The sequence below is a fragment of the Rattus norvegicus genome, chromosome 2, assembly GCF_036323735.1.
Source record: "Rattus norvegicus strain BN/NHsdMcwi chromosome 2, GRCr8, whole genome shotgun sequence".
NCBI lineage: Eukaryota > Metazoa > Chordata > Mammalia > Rodentia > Muridae > Rattus > Rattus norvegicus.
In genome coordinates this window covers 209,918,763-209,935,697 of record NC_086020.1, presented here as the reverse complement: position 1 = coordinate 209,935,697, position 16,935 = coordinate 209,918,763, and the positions used below count along the sequence as shown (strand labels likewise).

At 37.8% G+C, this 16,935-nt stretch overlaps 1 protein-coding gene across 1 annotated transcript in view; it reads right to left on the bottom strand.

Annotated features, from left to right (window-relative positions):
• The window catches only part of Dpyd (dihydropyrimidine dehydrogenase), an 865,876-nt gene that overhangs the window by 224,080 nt on the left and 624,861 nt on the right, over nucleotides 1-16,935 (bottom strand). The window contains exons 17-18 of the mRNA NM_031027.2: nucleotides 15,049-15,169; nucleotides 14,206-14,325 (exon numbers count right to left, since the gene is read on the bottom strand). Of these exons, the coding sequence (NP_112289.2) occupies nucleotides 14,206-14,325; nucleotides 15,049-15,169 (241 nt within the window). The remainder of the gene's footprint in view (nucleotides 1-14,205; nucleotides 14,326-15,048; nucleotides 15,170-16,935) is intronic.

The window sequence follows — 16,935 nt, the reverse complement described above, 5'->3', positions numbered from 1 at the left end:
TAGCAGTTTGCTCCCTTGGTTAAATTACCATATTTTCCCATTTATCTTGTATGTTGTCCTGTTTGCCTGTAATAGTCCCTATTTAATTTTGTCTTATTGGTTAGGCAAAATCTCCTCTTCAGGAGTAGAGATAGAAACAACATTGATGCTCACTGCCAAAAAAGAATTTGGCAGCATTTATAGACTTCTATAGGACTCCAAGAGATTAAGCATAAATAATTGTATCTACCACACTTGCTTTGATCTCTGATAATATATAGAGGACGTATAGGTGAAACTGCACAATTCCCGAGAAGCAAACTCTAAAAGCCCTCCAAGATCTTGGCTTCTGAAGATCACTGCCCCTAAACATCAAAACTGTCTCCAGGCAACTTTTTGCCCACAGAGGTAGGGATCTTTGTGATCATAGCCATCCTACAGAAATGACAAAAATTCTACTTCCCATAAAGTAGGGAAAGAAATATTGAATGCTTACATTTCTCCTGGATTAGACACGGGAAACCTATAAAACAACAGCTAGACAAGAGAACACTCACATAATGTCGTCTCTTTTACACATGCATTTCTAGACAATCTCAGGAATATTTTGCCATGGTGCAGTTAATTAAAGATATTTCCACTGATGTATCGCATCATTTAAAATTGAATACCTATAAGTAAGATTCACTAAGGGGAATTTCTGGGAATTTCACAACTATTTTCTCAAGTAGGCTAAAGTCAAGCCAATATGTTGTCTTTCTTTATAATGACTCTCCGTCACTCTCTATGTCATTAGGTATTTTGATCAGACTTTCAAGGAGTTTACTTATAATGTTCTACTCAACGAAAATTTAAATTGCTGTCTGGAGATTACTGATATTACAACAATCTCTGATTAAACTTAATCAACTAGAGAAAATCATTTTATGTTATTTTATCCTGCAAAAGAAATATCTCAAAGTGTATTACCTAATATCATATGAAGATAGTATGCCTCACATTATATTTCCTTGATTTTCCCTTCCAAAGGGAGGACTGAAAGGCACAGGCACCAGTCTCCTCTAAGATACTTGATGCTGTACAGAGCAAACAGTTCTCTAGGACACAGCAGCATAGTTTTAAAGGTTCTCAGGTGACTATTATCATTCTGGGACTCTAGCAATGAACACTATAAACATCTGTAGGGAGGTAAAACTAATACTCTTTGGGTATGATTTAGAACAACACACAAAACCAGACATGCACATACGCATAACATGTATGTGCACACACATATATCCACAAGAATTACTCTATCCTTATAATTAAAATACATTTTTGGGGACTGAGGAGTTAAGGTTAAAGGACTGGCTAAACCGTCGAAGCATTTTTTTGGCCCAACTCACTTATATTTACATTTTATGCTAGAAATCTATAATTTTCCTTTAATGTGAGAAAAGTGAAAGATCAAGTGTTTGAACTAAGGAATAAAAATCTAACATAGTAATAATCTGATCCATTAAACCTTTGACATCTACCTTGAAATATTCCTTTGTGTTATTTCTCAGTACATTAATATGAGAAGTGTGTGAAGGACAGAGGTTAATAGGAATGCTGAGAGGTGTACTAGACCAATTATGGTATATTTGTAATATCCATCATATGATACTTTTTAAACAGTTATTAATCTTAGTACCACTTTATAGGTTATTTTCTGTAATTTTGCTAACGAGATTAGAAGTCAGTCCTCAATGTTTTCACCATATATGCTAAGAACCTCATAGGTGCGTACTAGAATAAATGAGTCTAGAACAGGGTTCTCAACCTGTGGGTTGCAACCTTTTTGGGGTCAAAGGACCTTTTCATCAGGGATACCTAAGATTACTGGGAAACACAGAGATTTACTTTGTGACGCATAACAACAGCAAAACTACTGTTACAACGTAGCAACGAAAAGAATTTTATTTTATTAAAGGGTCACAGCATTAGGAAGGTTGGGAACCAATGGTCTAGAAAAAGCATTGGAGACGAGACAAGCGTGGAGAGACAAGTTGAACGAAGTCAGGTGTACTTAGTACCAACTTGTGATTTTACAGATGTACTTAATTTTTCTGTGCATGTTGCTTTTTGATGGAACAGCCACTAAATCAGACAAGTGGTCAGGCTGGTAGATAATTAAGTAGTACAGTGTTAAGAGCTCTGGCATGGGACAAATACTGAAATTTCTTAATTTCTTTAGAAAGATTCACCAGAAGGGTCATAGACTTTGAAGGGACAATCTGATTCCAATCTGAATGTTAAGAATCAAGCTGGATTTCCTGCATGTTTTCTGTGTGCCTGTAGCACACATGGACCACAAAGCTATGAAACCGCAGCCATGGTTCGAGCTTGTAGGAGGCATATAATTTATTATGGCATTTCATGAATGCATGTACAAGTAATATATGCTAATATAAAGACTGTCATAATTCATGATATTGGTCATCTACAATGCATTAAATCAGAATACCTCCAGAACATAACATGGACTCTGCTTCTAGTGCACACACTTATTCCTAAATTAATTAAAACTAATTAAAATGTCTCATTACATATCATACTAGAAGTGTGCTAAAAGCCTCACCATGTTTACTTTATTGATTTATTTCATATTCTGTCTTCTTTTGATAGGGGAGTGAAGAGGTCCCTTCTTTTCCTTTTCTGAGTGCTTAACACTTTGGAATAGGCTTTTAATTTTTCCATGACCCTTCATCTTACCGTCTTCAAAATGTCTTTTTCTTTCTCTCCACCTGACAAAATGGCAGTGTATCTGAATTGCTTCCTAGTGCTTTTTGCAAGCTCAGTTGAAATTATAAAGGAGAGGTCGCTGCTGCTGACAGGAAAGATGGATCTGTGGGAAAAGACAGCAAGACAGCCCCAGGAACATGGAGATTTGTAACTGACTGAGGATTGCAAAAAGGGAATGAAGAATGGCATCCAAAGTTTGTTTCAACAGCATGGTTGGACCAAGCACTCCATGGTTCATTCAAGTCAGTAAGAAATAAAGTTATTTATTGCTATACTGATGAATGTTTCTTTCAAGAAAACCTCACATACTTATACTTCAGGAAAAATGACTGGATGCTACCTACAGCTTCGCTTTTAGGGATGAAATGTCTGGATTGTCACTCTTTCATTCAGTCATCTCAGTTTTCCCATGGATGGATGGAGTGATATAGAAAACAAGGGTTTGGGAGGATATACTCACTTGTTGGTAAACCCAGATTGAATATATTTGTCTCTTAATGATGGTAGCCCATCATAATTCAATGGGTACACTATATTTAGATTGAAACTTAACCATAGAAGATGCCAGAAGACGTTGATTATAAGGACAATCGTTCAGCTTTCCTTTGGAGACAGACCTGAGTTTGAACTTAGCTTTTGACAGCTTTTGTTTACGTAGACTCTGTTGAGTTGCTTAACTATCTTAAGTTTTTTGATATATAAAATGGACCTAGAAATATCCACCTCATAGGATCATAAAATATTTTGACATGTAAATTATTCAATAATGTTCTTCACAAAAAATCATATTAAACACCTTGATGATTCTGTACAGCTGGTATCAGTTACCTCTAATTAAGTAGTTGGTCCTAGGGCTGACCATTTTCCTAATAACAGAAGTCTGTCAATAAAAATTTTCAAATGCTACAAACAGTACATAGTAACATGCATACTGATATTCACAAATCTAGAAAGGATTTTTTCCCTGAAAATTCAAGGTATGTTATTTTAAAAGACATTTGAATTTATGTATAAGGGCTTGGTTATCAAAAAGTTGAATACAAATAAAACTAGTAAGCCACAATTGTTCTTCTTATGATCATTGTTACTCTCAGAGAAGGATATGGGCATATGCACATCCCACAAATACACCAAATCTAAAGAAATAATCTAGGTTATTGGGAATGGCACGATCACTTGAAATTCCATAGCCCAACCACTCCAACTCCAATGACCTACCTTCAGCAATGCCACAACTCCTAATTGTTCTCAAGTAATTGCACCAAGTGGGGATAAATGAACCTTTGGGGGACATTCTATTCAAACTACCACACTGGGTTGAGTTGAACTATTGAATTCTGTTACCAGGTATAGAGAAGGTGGCATAACCATATACCTTCAAGTCCTCTACACTGAACTTATTCTTTCAATAACTTCTATTTCATCTTGGTAGTCTCCACCTGGAGGAACACATACCACATGCCTATTGTCAAGGGTTTTCTATTTCCCATCGTTTAGGACCTATTGATATATTGGAATTCATGTGTTACTGAGTCACCAGGGCCAAACACCAGATCATATATCTAAAAGATTAATGCCATAAATTGAAGACCCAGAAATTAACCCACACACCTATGGTCATGTGATCTTTGACAAAGTATCTAAAATCATCCAATGGGAAAAAGATAGCATTTTCAACAAATGGAGCTGGTTCAACTGGAGGTTAGCATGTAAAAGAATGCAAATCGATGCATTCTTATCACCCTGTACAAAGCTTAAGTCCAAGTGGATCAAGGACCTCCACATTAAACCAGATACACTCAAACTAATAGAACAGAAAGGGGGGAAGATCCTGGAACACATAGGCACAGGGGAAAATCTCCTGAACAAAACACCAATGGCTTATGATCTAAGATCAAGAATTGACAAATGGGACCTCATAAAATTGAAAAGCTTCTATAAGGCAAAGGATGCTGTCAATAGGACAAATGGCAACCAATAGTTTGCAAAAAGATCTTTAACAATACTACATCCAATAGAAGGCTAATATCTAATATATTTATAAAAAGAAGTTGGACTCAAGAGAGTCAAGTAACCCTATTAAAAATGGGGTACAGAGCTAAACAAAGAATTTTCAACTGAGGAATATCAAATGCCCAAGAAGCACCTAAGGAAATGTTCAACATCCTTAGTCATCAGGGAAATGCAAATCAAAACAACCCTGAGATTCCATCTCACACCAGTCAGAATGGCTAAGATCAAAAACTCAGGTGACAGCAGATGCTGGAGAGGATGTGGAGAAAGAGGAACACTGCTCCACTGGTGGTGGGATTGCAAGCTAGTACAACCGCTCTGGAAATCAATCTGGTGATTCCTCAGAAATTTGGACATAGTAATTCTTGAGGATCCAGCTATACGACTCCTGGGCATATTCCTGAAAAAATGCTCCAACATATAACAAGGACACATGCTCCACTATGTTCATATCAGCCTTATTTATAATAGCCAGAAGCTGGAAAGAGCCCAGATGTCCTTCAACAGAGGAATGGATGCAGTGGTACATTTATACAATGGGGTACCACTCAGCTATTAAAAACAATGACTTCATGAAATTTTTAGGCAAAAGGATGGAACTAGAAAATCTTATCCAGAGTGAGGTAACCTGGTCACAATAGAACATGCATGGTATGCACTCACTGATAAGTGATTCCGAACCCAAAACCTCGGTTTACCCAAGATACAATTCACATACCACATGAAGCTCAAGAAGAAGGAAGAGAAAAATGTGGATGCTTCAGTCCTTCTTAGAATGGGGAACAAAATATTTACAAGAGGAAATATAGGGACAAAGAGTGGAGCAGAGACTGAAAGAAAGGCCATCCAGAGACTGCCCCACCTGGGGATCCATCCCATATGAAGCCACCAAACCCAGTCACTATTGCTGATGCCAAGAAGTGCTTGCTGACAGGAGCCTGATATGGATGTCTCCTGAGAGGCTCTGCCAGACCATGACAAATACAGAGGCGAATGCTCACAGCCAACCATTGAACCGAAAATGGGGTCCACATTGGAGGAGTTAGAGAAAGGATTGAAGGAGTTGAAGGGGTTTGCAACCCCATAGGAAGAACAGCAATATCAGCCAACCAGACACCCAGAGCTCCCAGGGACTAAATCACAGACCAATGAGTACACATGGAAGGACTCATGGCTCCAACCATCATATGTGGCAGAGGATGGCATTGTCTGGCATCAATAAAAAGAAAAGCCCTTGGTCCTGTGAAAGCTCATTTAACCATTGTGGGGGAATGCCAGGGTGTTGAGGTGGGAGTTGGGAGCATCTTCATAGAAGCAGGGGGAGGGGCAATAGGAGAGGGATAAAATTTGAAATGTAAATACATAAAATCTCCAATAAAAATGTAAAACAAGAAGACTGTGAACACAAACAGACTCTGCACTTGACTCTATGCAACTCTTGGTGCACACTCCAACGAAGCTAAAGGGTTCATCGTTGCAGATTAGCTCCTCTGATGGTTGCATCTCTTTTCCTTATAAAAGGATGGGTTCTTTTGCATACAGATAACAGAAGGTAACTAATTGAGAGCAGTGATCGGCAACTGTAACACTCCTTTCTACATTTTTAAGGGATTGAGAAAATACATAATTCTGCTTGTAAGTACTTATTCTGAGAGAGGTGCTATTATTTGGTGTACTAGTGTCTCCACAAGGAAAAGAAAACACTGCGTTTCACCAATCTGGGTTTATTTTTACTCTTGGGTTCCGCTCACACCTGCTTGCTTTTCAAAGGACTACTGATATTCATAAGTTATCTTCCCAGACACACAGACTGGATCCTTTCTGCATAAGCAAGCGTTGGCTTTCAACATGTAACCTTTAATAGCATAGCATAAGCCTTTCTCTTCTTAGACTTCCAACTTTGTGTTCTATTGTTTTTGAAGAATTAGTTCTGATTCTATTTGTGATTAATTGCCTCAGATACTTGACCATGGCCAAAGACTGTCAAATATATAATTCTCTAACTTTAACAGGGAGGATAGCTTTTAAATTTATTTTGGAAATAAGATGTTCAAACTAATATGCTAAATAACATTAGTTTGTCTCCTACTCTTCCAAAATGCTCTCCCAATGCAGCTGCAAGAGCATCACATTTCCAGCCCCCCTCAAAACTCCCCATACAAAAGGCCCAAAGCCTTATGTAAGGGGGCCATTAATGGTACTCTAAAAAGCCTTCTGGGCTCCCATGTATCCTCAACTCCAGTTACTGCACTCTTGGGTCACTTTGTGAATATCCATAAGCAAAACTGGACTGCATTTATGGAATAAAAGAATGCTTCCTTTTATCAATATCAAGTGACTTCTGTATATACAAAAAATCAGCAATATAATCCTTAAATCTGAAGAACTAAAGATTAATCTATTATTTTCTTCTGCCATTAGGCATTTTCTTGCAGTAAGTTTAAAGATTCTCAGATGAAGAGAGGCAAGAGTGTTTTTGATAATCCTTTAGTTGTGAAGAATAAATGTGCCTGCTTTGTGGAGTAGAGCTGGGGAGTCCATCAGTCCCTGACGCCAAGGGATTTTAGACAAAGCATGGGCAAAAATGGTGAGGAATCTTATTCAAGTCATGCCTTCCTTTTTCTAACTTCTCCTTTCACTATTTGGTCTTCTTCTTCCTCATTTCCTTGGGGAACAGAGTGATTGATAGCCTAATCCAATGACTGTATTACAGCTACCTCAGCCAGGACACTTTTCCTTATCATTAGCAGTTAGCCTATGGTTAAATTCACAGCTCACTGCTTGGGACTGCCCCTGAGATTTCAGGGTCTGGCCTTTAGAAAATATTTAACATGAAACTGAAATCTTGACACACTGAGAACTCAGTTCTCTGCAAGGATTCATTAATTAATCCAATGTACGGTATGGTGTTCTGTATGAGGCTGTGGCATGTGAACCATTTCGGAGGCTTACCGAGATGTGTAGTTCTAAATTAAACAGCCACTGACGTGTACCTACACTGATATTTTAGTGCAGTAGATATGCATGAATCTCTGAATATTTAAACTCAAGCTCTGACATTCACACAATACTCTCTAGCCTCACTTTCATAATAGAACCTTTTTTGATTAATTTCAGGCTTGACATATTCTTTATGATAAAAACATACACATGCAAGGAAAGAAATTTAATAATTCATTACCATTGCTGCAAAGTTAAGTTTTCATAATATGCTTGTCAGGGTCTTTTAGTTTACAAAGTCAATCAAATATTGTAGGAATTGATGCAGATATTAATTTATTTTCCTAATTTTCCATACACATACACAAATTATCAGAGGATATGATTTTGTTGGCTCTTATATACTATTTATTCATTTGTCTGCAGGACAATGGTTATTTTCAAATACCGAAAGAGAGGCTCTAGACCTTGATATGTGCTGTAAGCCTTCACCCTTCCCCTGGTCTGTCGATGAGCTGCAAGTGTCTTTGGATATGTCAGCTGAATCCCAGAAGAAAAATTATGCACCTCATAACTGCTACTCAGCTGGAATGTCAAGTCCAGGTAAGGCTGTGCCTCAAACTCAACGCTTGACATTTTCCTTCTCTCTGCTGTGTTGCCATGACGCAAACATGAACAGTGAGGATTTGTGTAGGACAGGTAGCAGGCACGCTCACTGTCAAAAAATCTATTATTAGGGCTCTGATCTTCTGCACAGACCAGTGGCAGTTAAACAGTGAGGCATGTGAGCTCCAGCAACGGTAGTACAATGGCAGGGGGACTCCTTGTCAATCAGCACATGAGTATTTTCAAGTAAGCATTATTCAAATGAGCAGATCTCTAATGGTGAGTTTCTCTGGACCAAAGTGATTATTTATGATGAACATTGTAATTCAGCATCTTTATTTGATATGCCCACTTTGAACTGCTCTGCAAATATGCCTCGTATATGTTTACATAACACGGTCTTTGCAACTTAATCTGTTAAACTTTCAATAATCTAACAGTTTCGTACAAGGAAATAACAGAACTTAATTTTTATATTTATTTTAGTATATACATGAGACTGGGTTGGGGTAAAGGTGAGAATATAATGGAGTGCTCTCTTTTAAATGATTCCTTGTTGCATGATTTATCAACACAATGTTTCCTAAATTTTATCATTGCCTATTAAATTATTTTAAACATTTCAGTGTTAAAACTTTAGCTCTTATTGATAAAGATGGTCAAAATAGATACTTTAAATTTCATAACAGATACTAGGTGTGTAGTAGGCTTTTATGCATCGGTAATCATGTGATTGATACATTTAAAAAATCAAACCCTTTAATGACTACTTCCAAATAAAAAATGCCAACACCGTATTTTATAATGCAATTGTGCTATGTAATATAAGGGCTTAAAGTGATCTGCCAAAATCAGTAGTATCTTGCATGTTTGAAAATAGTTACTTAAAGAAAAGTATAACTAAGACCTTTGATTTTCCAATCTATTGTATGTTTTACTGCCTTTCCAGATTTATACAAATAGTCACTCATATACCATCGTAATAAGCTTAAGTTTGTGATGAAATTGGATTACATTGGATTTGTATTTATGTAGTATCCAGTGACAGCATGAGCTCTGCTAACTTATATCAACCCAGTAGTTTTGCCTCCATAACTATCTTTAAGAACAGTGTAAATTATGCAAAGTAAAGTTAATATTCAAAGTCTTGGACTGGTAGGATGGCTCAGATTAGGGAAAGGCATGTGCCACAAAGCTTGGGTGCTTGAGTGAAGACTATATGGTGAGAGAGAACTGATCCTTTCAACTTGTTCTCTAACCTTCATGTATGCACCATGTCATGATCCTGTACCTACACACACACACACACACCACACACACACACACACACACACACACACACACACACACACACATCTAGCTCCTTGTGTGACAATATATGAATTAGCTATTTGATATAGCAAGATTCCTGACTATATTCTAGAAATAAGAACATTACTTGATAACAACTTAAGAGTATTTTCTATACTGTCCAGAGAAATGTAGAGAATAACTAGTGATTAAAATCAATTATTTCATTTTACACTTATTTATGGTGCACATAGGGGCAGGGCTTGAATGCTACTGCACACATTCCTGGGACCTCTGTTCTACTATGTGGATTCTGGGCACGTGCCTTTCCTCTAGGAGTCATCTCACTCACTCATACAAATGCTTTAACCAGAAACACTTGTAAGTCACAGAGCTTATTCAGTTATCCTAGTTTCAAGAGACAATATTTCTTATGCATATTAAACATGACTTCTGATCCTTTCCTCAATGTTTAATCACCTGATCTACAATCCAGCCTTTACTGTACTCCTCCTTCAAGCACGAGTCTTGTTGAGCACTTCTTTCATGATTGACTTTCTGTTTATTAAGTCATCCCTTTATGAGTTTAGATCATGTCCTTGAGCCCCATCTACATTCTGATTCTGATCTTCTACAGGTAAGTTTGGAAAACATGCAGGTCTTAAAATAGAAATGCCCTCAGAATGGAGTATAAAATCTATTCCTAATCTATTTTAAACTGCAACAAGTAGACATTATCTAAATTACAGAAATACTGACTTCTCTTACATAAGAAATGCACCTTTGTCTGGACAGTATAACTTCAAAGGAATTTGACATGAGCCACAGTGAAGCACATTTCATTCCATGATGTACACATGCTTATCATACATGTATCGTACATGTACAATTAAGAAATAGACCAATAACACTTATTACAGAATTTGCCCCGGTTTATTTTTAATGTCAATTGCAAGGGTCAGAGAGATTAAGAGCAAACATCGTTCTTACAGAGGACCCTAGTTCAGTTCCCAGTGCCCATATCAGGAGGTTCACAAATGCCAAGGGATCTTAGATCTTCAACAGCTCTATAACCACTACACTGAAGTACACAGTCTCATGTGCTCACACATAATTAAAATAAAGCATTAAACTATGTTGATTAAAATCGATAAACTTAAGTCTATACAGCACATACATGATTGGAAAACAACATTTGAAAAACAGTGCTTTGGAATCCAGAATAATCATATGAGAAACAACTCAATTTGATTGACATAGCTGAGTCCATCTTCCCAGTGGGCATTACAGCCCTTTGTTTCTTAAATGGAACACACTACAGCCCCTAAGCCCAGGGCTCAGGGATCACTGAAGAGAGGGATTAAGAGTCAGAGGCAGTAGTTAACAATTACAAGGAAACAGGGTCTTCTTGACATAGCAAGGCAGCTGCATACATGAATTCTCAATGGTTACAAAAGTGTGCGCAAAACCTGTGCAAGCCTGAGCCAGACCAAATCCCAGCATGAAGAGGCTATGTGGGCAAGCAACCCTACCCCTGACCCAGGAGCTATGGACAATCACAAGTAAGTTGCTGGGAGAGAGGGAGACAGAGAGAGAGGGAGGGGAGAGAAAGGAAGGGAGAGAGAAAGGGAGGGAGAGAGAAAGGGAGGGAGGGAGGGAGGGAGGGAGGGAGGGAGGGAGGGAGGGAGGGAGGGAGGGAGGGAGATTTCTCTAAGAGGCCCTGCTAAGTGGACCATAATCCAGTGGAAGACCACACTTTCAAGAATTTTTGGTGTAGACTAAATCTAGATAGATTTAAAAAAATAAAAAGACAAATTGTTGAGTGGATGGGGGGGTGGAGTGGGTATGAATACGATTAAAACACATTGTACAAAATTCTCAAAGTAATAAAAATTAAACAAATAAGGGGAGGGCAACCTTCTAAGAGGACCAGCAGTTTCAATTAACCTGGACCTCTTAGACACTGGATCACCAACCAAGCAGCATACACCAGCTGAGACAAGGCCTCCAACACATGTACAGCAGAGGACTCCCAGGTCTGGGCCCAGTCAGAGAAGGTGCACCCCAGGAAGTTTAGAACTCTGGTCGGGTCAGTGGGGTGAGAACATCCTTGTGGAGGGGATATGGGATGTGGAATCCTCAGGGGTGGAGTGGGAAGGGAATAAACTCTCAATAAAAATAAATTAAAAAAAGCAATACTCTCCCCAAAATGAAAGAAAAAAAGAATACTTAACTGTAGCCTAGAAAGATGACTGGGTACACTTATGCTGTTCTTGTAGAGGACATGAGAGACTCCCAGCACCCATATCTGGAGGCTCCCTACCATGCTAACTCCCCTTCCAGGGATCAGATGACCTTTTGTAATTTCTTCGAGCAACTACACTCACTTGAATAAATCCACATGTCCACGTAATAAATAATAAATATTAAAAAATTACAGAAGAAATTTGAAGTATACAGCTAGATATCTTCTTAATAATAATATTTTTAACAACATATACCTTTTATTTCCAATTCCAGAAATAATATTCCAAACAAAATATAAAGCTTGGATAATAAACTGGATAACATAGGGAAAGCACCCTTCTCTGGCAGTATAGCTACCCGCTGTTACGTGGTCACTTCAAACTATCACTCAGCTCTACTTGGTAAAACTTCAGCTCAAATGGTTGTAAAAATTGACACTTTGGCGTTCTGAGAAAGCCTCTGGGCAGATACTAGCCATGTGTGGCGCCATTGTTTTTAAATCTCGTAAAAATTTCCAGCATATTTTGTGCGGTTTTCTACATTCTGCTTTGAATTTTTGACAACCATATCTAACAAAGCAGGAAAAGAATTCAGCTGGAACTTGAAGCAGATTTTTATTTTCCCGCAGTTTTTCAAGGCTAGGTTTTGTAGGATGGGAACTGAAGATACTTTGTGATAGCACTTGCTTCTGCCCTAAAACATCTTATCATTACCAGTTTAATCTGCTTTTCTGGTTCTATTTCTTTTAACCTATAGCAAGTGTTTCTTTTAACAGAGAAAGACTGTATTAGCTTTGTCCAAATGGAGAAAGGCTATTTTCAAAACAGATTGTGCAATGTGGATGAATTTAATATAGAATCTATTAGAAATGAGGGACAGCCCCTTAAAAACATGAGGGACATTTTGTTGTTTAAAATGAGAGTTCCAACTCCAGCTTAGCCGAACTTATAGCCCAAGCGAATATTTATATATGTATTTATAAATCTCAGAAATGGAGTTTCCTGCAAATGCTAACAGGCCCTGAGGTACAGCTTGTGTTCAGTATATGTATGCTTAAAGACTGAAACATGAAAGACTCTTTCTAATGCTGTAATTTCATAGTTTTATTAGACTGAGTTATAGCAGGGGAAAGTATTCTGAAATTGCAGCTTAAATGAGAAAACGTGAGCGGCGTTACTTATATAAAATACTACCTCAATAGTTCTTTTATTAATTTTTAATGCTCAGCACCCTCTGTGACCTCCTTTATTCTCTTGCTGTCAACATGACAGCCTGGAAGAAAAACTGAAACGAGCTGACAGAAAACGTAGCATACGTTAAGGCCCCACTCCAGAGTCTCTTGACTCTTTCTAGGGCCCTTGCTAACACAGCCTGTATTATTCCACATTTCAGCGACAGTTAAGGCTCTGTTTGATAGTACGGAGGCTAAGCAGAAGCTGCTTGCTAGTCTTCCTCCTTCAGATATGGTGGCTCAAGCATTCAATTGAAATCATAGCATATCCCGTGTCCTTGTAGCTTTACCTTGGCTTGTGGCTATGATTTAACCTCACGGCAGACTTTCCGCATAGGAAAGGCTTGGGCTGCCAATCCTCCCTCTTCTGAAAGTGCATTTTGGTACGATTCAGCAAGGCCTTTCTTGAACAGTGGGGCACCATTATTTTATGTATATTTACCAATTTCTCTATCACCAAGGAAACTAATCCCCATATCAGTACAGTCAAGAACCTCACAGCATTGTCTCTGCAAGGCCGAGTTCATGTTGTCACAGCAACAGAGTGTGGAGGGCAACAAGACCAGAAGGGACCTTGGAAGTAAAGTTCTCTCTCTCTTTTTCAGATCCAAGTGGAAGAGGATGAGGAAAAAATATATATATGCAGAAGTGTGAGGTCGGCCTGTCATCTCATCAGCTGAAGCTAAATACCATGCTTTAATGTTCTGTTCTGAGTTGTGAAATCATGGTGTTTTAAATACAACAGGTGATATTAAGAGTCTAGGAAGGATAGAAACTGATTTAAGATTATAACAAAAAAAGCTATTATATTTGAAGAACATTTTCCTATCAAGAGGCCATGGTGTTAGTTTTTACTAATAAGGGGCAATATAGCCATGCTATTGAGAAAACTGAGGAAAGCAGAGATCAGAGGAGGAGAGGTGCAGCATGGTCCTTTTGCAGTACGGTCTCACCCATCCAGTAGTGACTAGAGTCTCATACTTAATTTGACCTACCATATCAATTAGGAATAGTTATCAGTAATGAGTAATGTCAGAATCTAATATCATAAAATGCATGACACTCTTTATTGTCCCTAATGTCTGGACTTCTAGCAGTGGCCAAGAAAAGAAGATGGAAAGAGTCAAACCCACCTGATACTCCTCCATATGTAGTCCTCTTTCCACTGCCCACCGAAGGCCAGGGTGAACCATCAGCTTTCAGTCCCATCAGGCCTGAGACAGTGTTGGTGGCTGTAACGCCATCTGCACCACCTATGAAACACATATGAATACTGTCTTTAGATCTTGAAGAAAGGATGGTTGAAACCCATTCAGGCCCATGCAACCCAGAATTTCTTACCCTCAAATGTCTGCATTTATTTCACCATTCCAGTTATACGTAAATGTTAGATTTTTTTTTGAAAGTTTTAATTACCCTGGCTTCAATCTCTTAATCCTTAGATGGGTGTTTTGATGTAAATGTTTTCCAACCAGTGCGAGTTTTGGGTAATTTGCAGTGTCTTTGCAAGTCAGAGTGCCATTACTATGGAATGAAAGCAAGCCCAATTGGTAAAGCCTTCTATTGGCTCCATGATCTATGTATTCAGAGATGTTTATAGGCATTGTTCTAACAAACACAAGGTTCACATAAGTAATTTCACTGTGGATGTAGCTATATTTTTCAACCTCATGACACATGCAAAAGCTGATACTTAGTTGGTACAAGCCGACATCCTTAACTTTTGAGGTCTCTGCTGGGACTGCAGTTTTTTTTTCATATTTCACGTGTGTTAAGGTGTGCAAATATGATTCTGTATCTATTTCAAAACTAGACATATGTCTTATACATTTATGAAATCAAGTAATACATTCCTTATATTTCCTAAAAGATCAATATGGGCATACATATATGTATGTGGAAGAGTCTGCCTCAGAATGGCTCCACCACTGGGGCAGCATTGGTAACTGGGAACTGATGGCACTCTCAGTTCTTACCTTCCTTTGCTGCTCTTGCGATGCTTACAATATCAGTGACATTTGGGGTCAACTTGGCAAAAAATGGAACCCGAACAGATTGTCTCACCCAGCGACAGATGTTCCTCACCAGCTCTGGATCCTGTTCAAATGGGTCAGTTAAAAATAGAACCTAATTAATGAATTGTGATCCAAATGTGTCCCAAAACAATATCAAAGCTGGGCATGTGCAAGACAAATAGTGTTGAGTAGAAACTGCCTGATATACTTCTCAGATTCCTCCTCAAAGCCTCATTCACTACAGAGGTAGTCCAAATCCATTTCGGAAAGATTAAATTTTTCAATGGAGTCCTTGGAAAATAAAATTTTGAAGAAGCAAATGGGAAACAAAAAGTGTCTCGTTTTCAGTTAAATACTACCAGAAACACAATATGAATGTGTGGTTGTAAGTTCAGGAATTTCTAGTATGTTCCTTGGTAGGAAGCCTAAAAAAATAATTGAACTGGTGAGTAGTATCCAGTGTAAAGTCACTAGAGAACACTGACTCTTGTTGAAGTGTATTCAAAAGAAACTCTGTGACTTAGGCACCCACTTGAATGCAATTTATACATATGCTAAAATGAATTATCAGCCTTGGCTTGCACATGAACTGCTCAAGGATGTTAGCTTACTTTTCTAAATGTTCCCAAGATAAGAGAAGCATTTCAACACTCTTCCCTTTGTAAGAATTGATCAAAATGACAAAAAAATTAAATACAATATCAAAATGCTCCTTTTTAAAACCAAGAAATAGACATTTTCCTATGCCTGTTTTCTACAGTTTTTCAAGCTTTTCTTTTTACATGGGACAAGTATTATTTAGAGGTGTACACCCACTCTCCCCATTGAAATAACTTTTGGTAGTAATTTCTTTGATTTCAGCACACATAATAGTATTTTATTATTATTCATTATGTTGAATACAAAATTTATTCTGACAGGCACTGATAACGTGCTTAGATAAATTTCCTTAAAATATGCAACAGTAATTCATTATTGAACTTGGTAATATTTTAGCAAGTTAAATTTTTGGGGGGCACAAAAGAAACCAGAGAATAGACATATATTTCAACTATAAAGTAGTCAGTAAGTATCTCATTTGTAATTAATGGTTTTTATGTATTTTTTAAAAGGTGCTTTGGTATTTCAACCTTTTGAGTTTGTCTAAAATGAAAAATTTAAGGTTATGATCTTTAAAGGAACCTTTTTCCTTGGTTTTAAGAGGCTTCGATTTGTCACTCCACATTGCTCTAAAAGACATGTGTTTATATGCCGAGATACGTCAGCAAGGTCATTACCTGTTGATTGTTATTTCAGTTGAACCAAACTGAACACTTTCAACTGGAAATCTTTGGCATAGCCTGTTCACTTTTCAGAACAGTAATTTCTTCATTAAACATAAATATTAAAAAGCACTATATGGAATGCTCTGTGGGGCACACTGTGCATTATGAATAGTAAAATCGGGAGACTTAGCTGTACAAATTCTAACTCATGAAAATGGAGATCTGCCCTGGCCCATGCAATGTTCATGAAATATTTATGGCCACTGCATCGGCATTGTGACGGCAGTTGCATCCCTGCGACTTTCATTTCTAAGTTATGAATTTCCATGGGACTTAGCCTCAAAATGACAGTAACTCCAGATGATATGAATTGCACGCATTCTGTGACGGTGCTCTTTAAGGTAGAATTGGACAATAATTTAAAGATCACTTGAGTAGCCTAAATATACAGAAGGTAGCCTGAAATGAATTACTAAAACATTTTAAATCATATTTGATTCCAATAGAATAAACACTAATAACCTGGTAGAGCTTTCAATACTATTGAGCACTGAATATTTCTCAGATTTGTTTGGCTTGATTT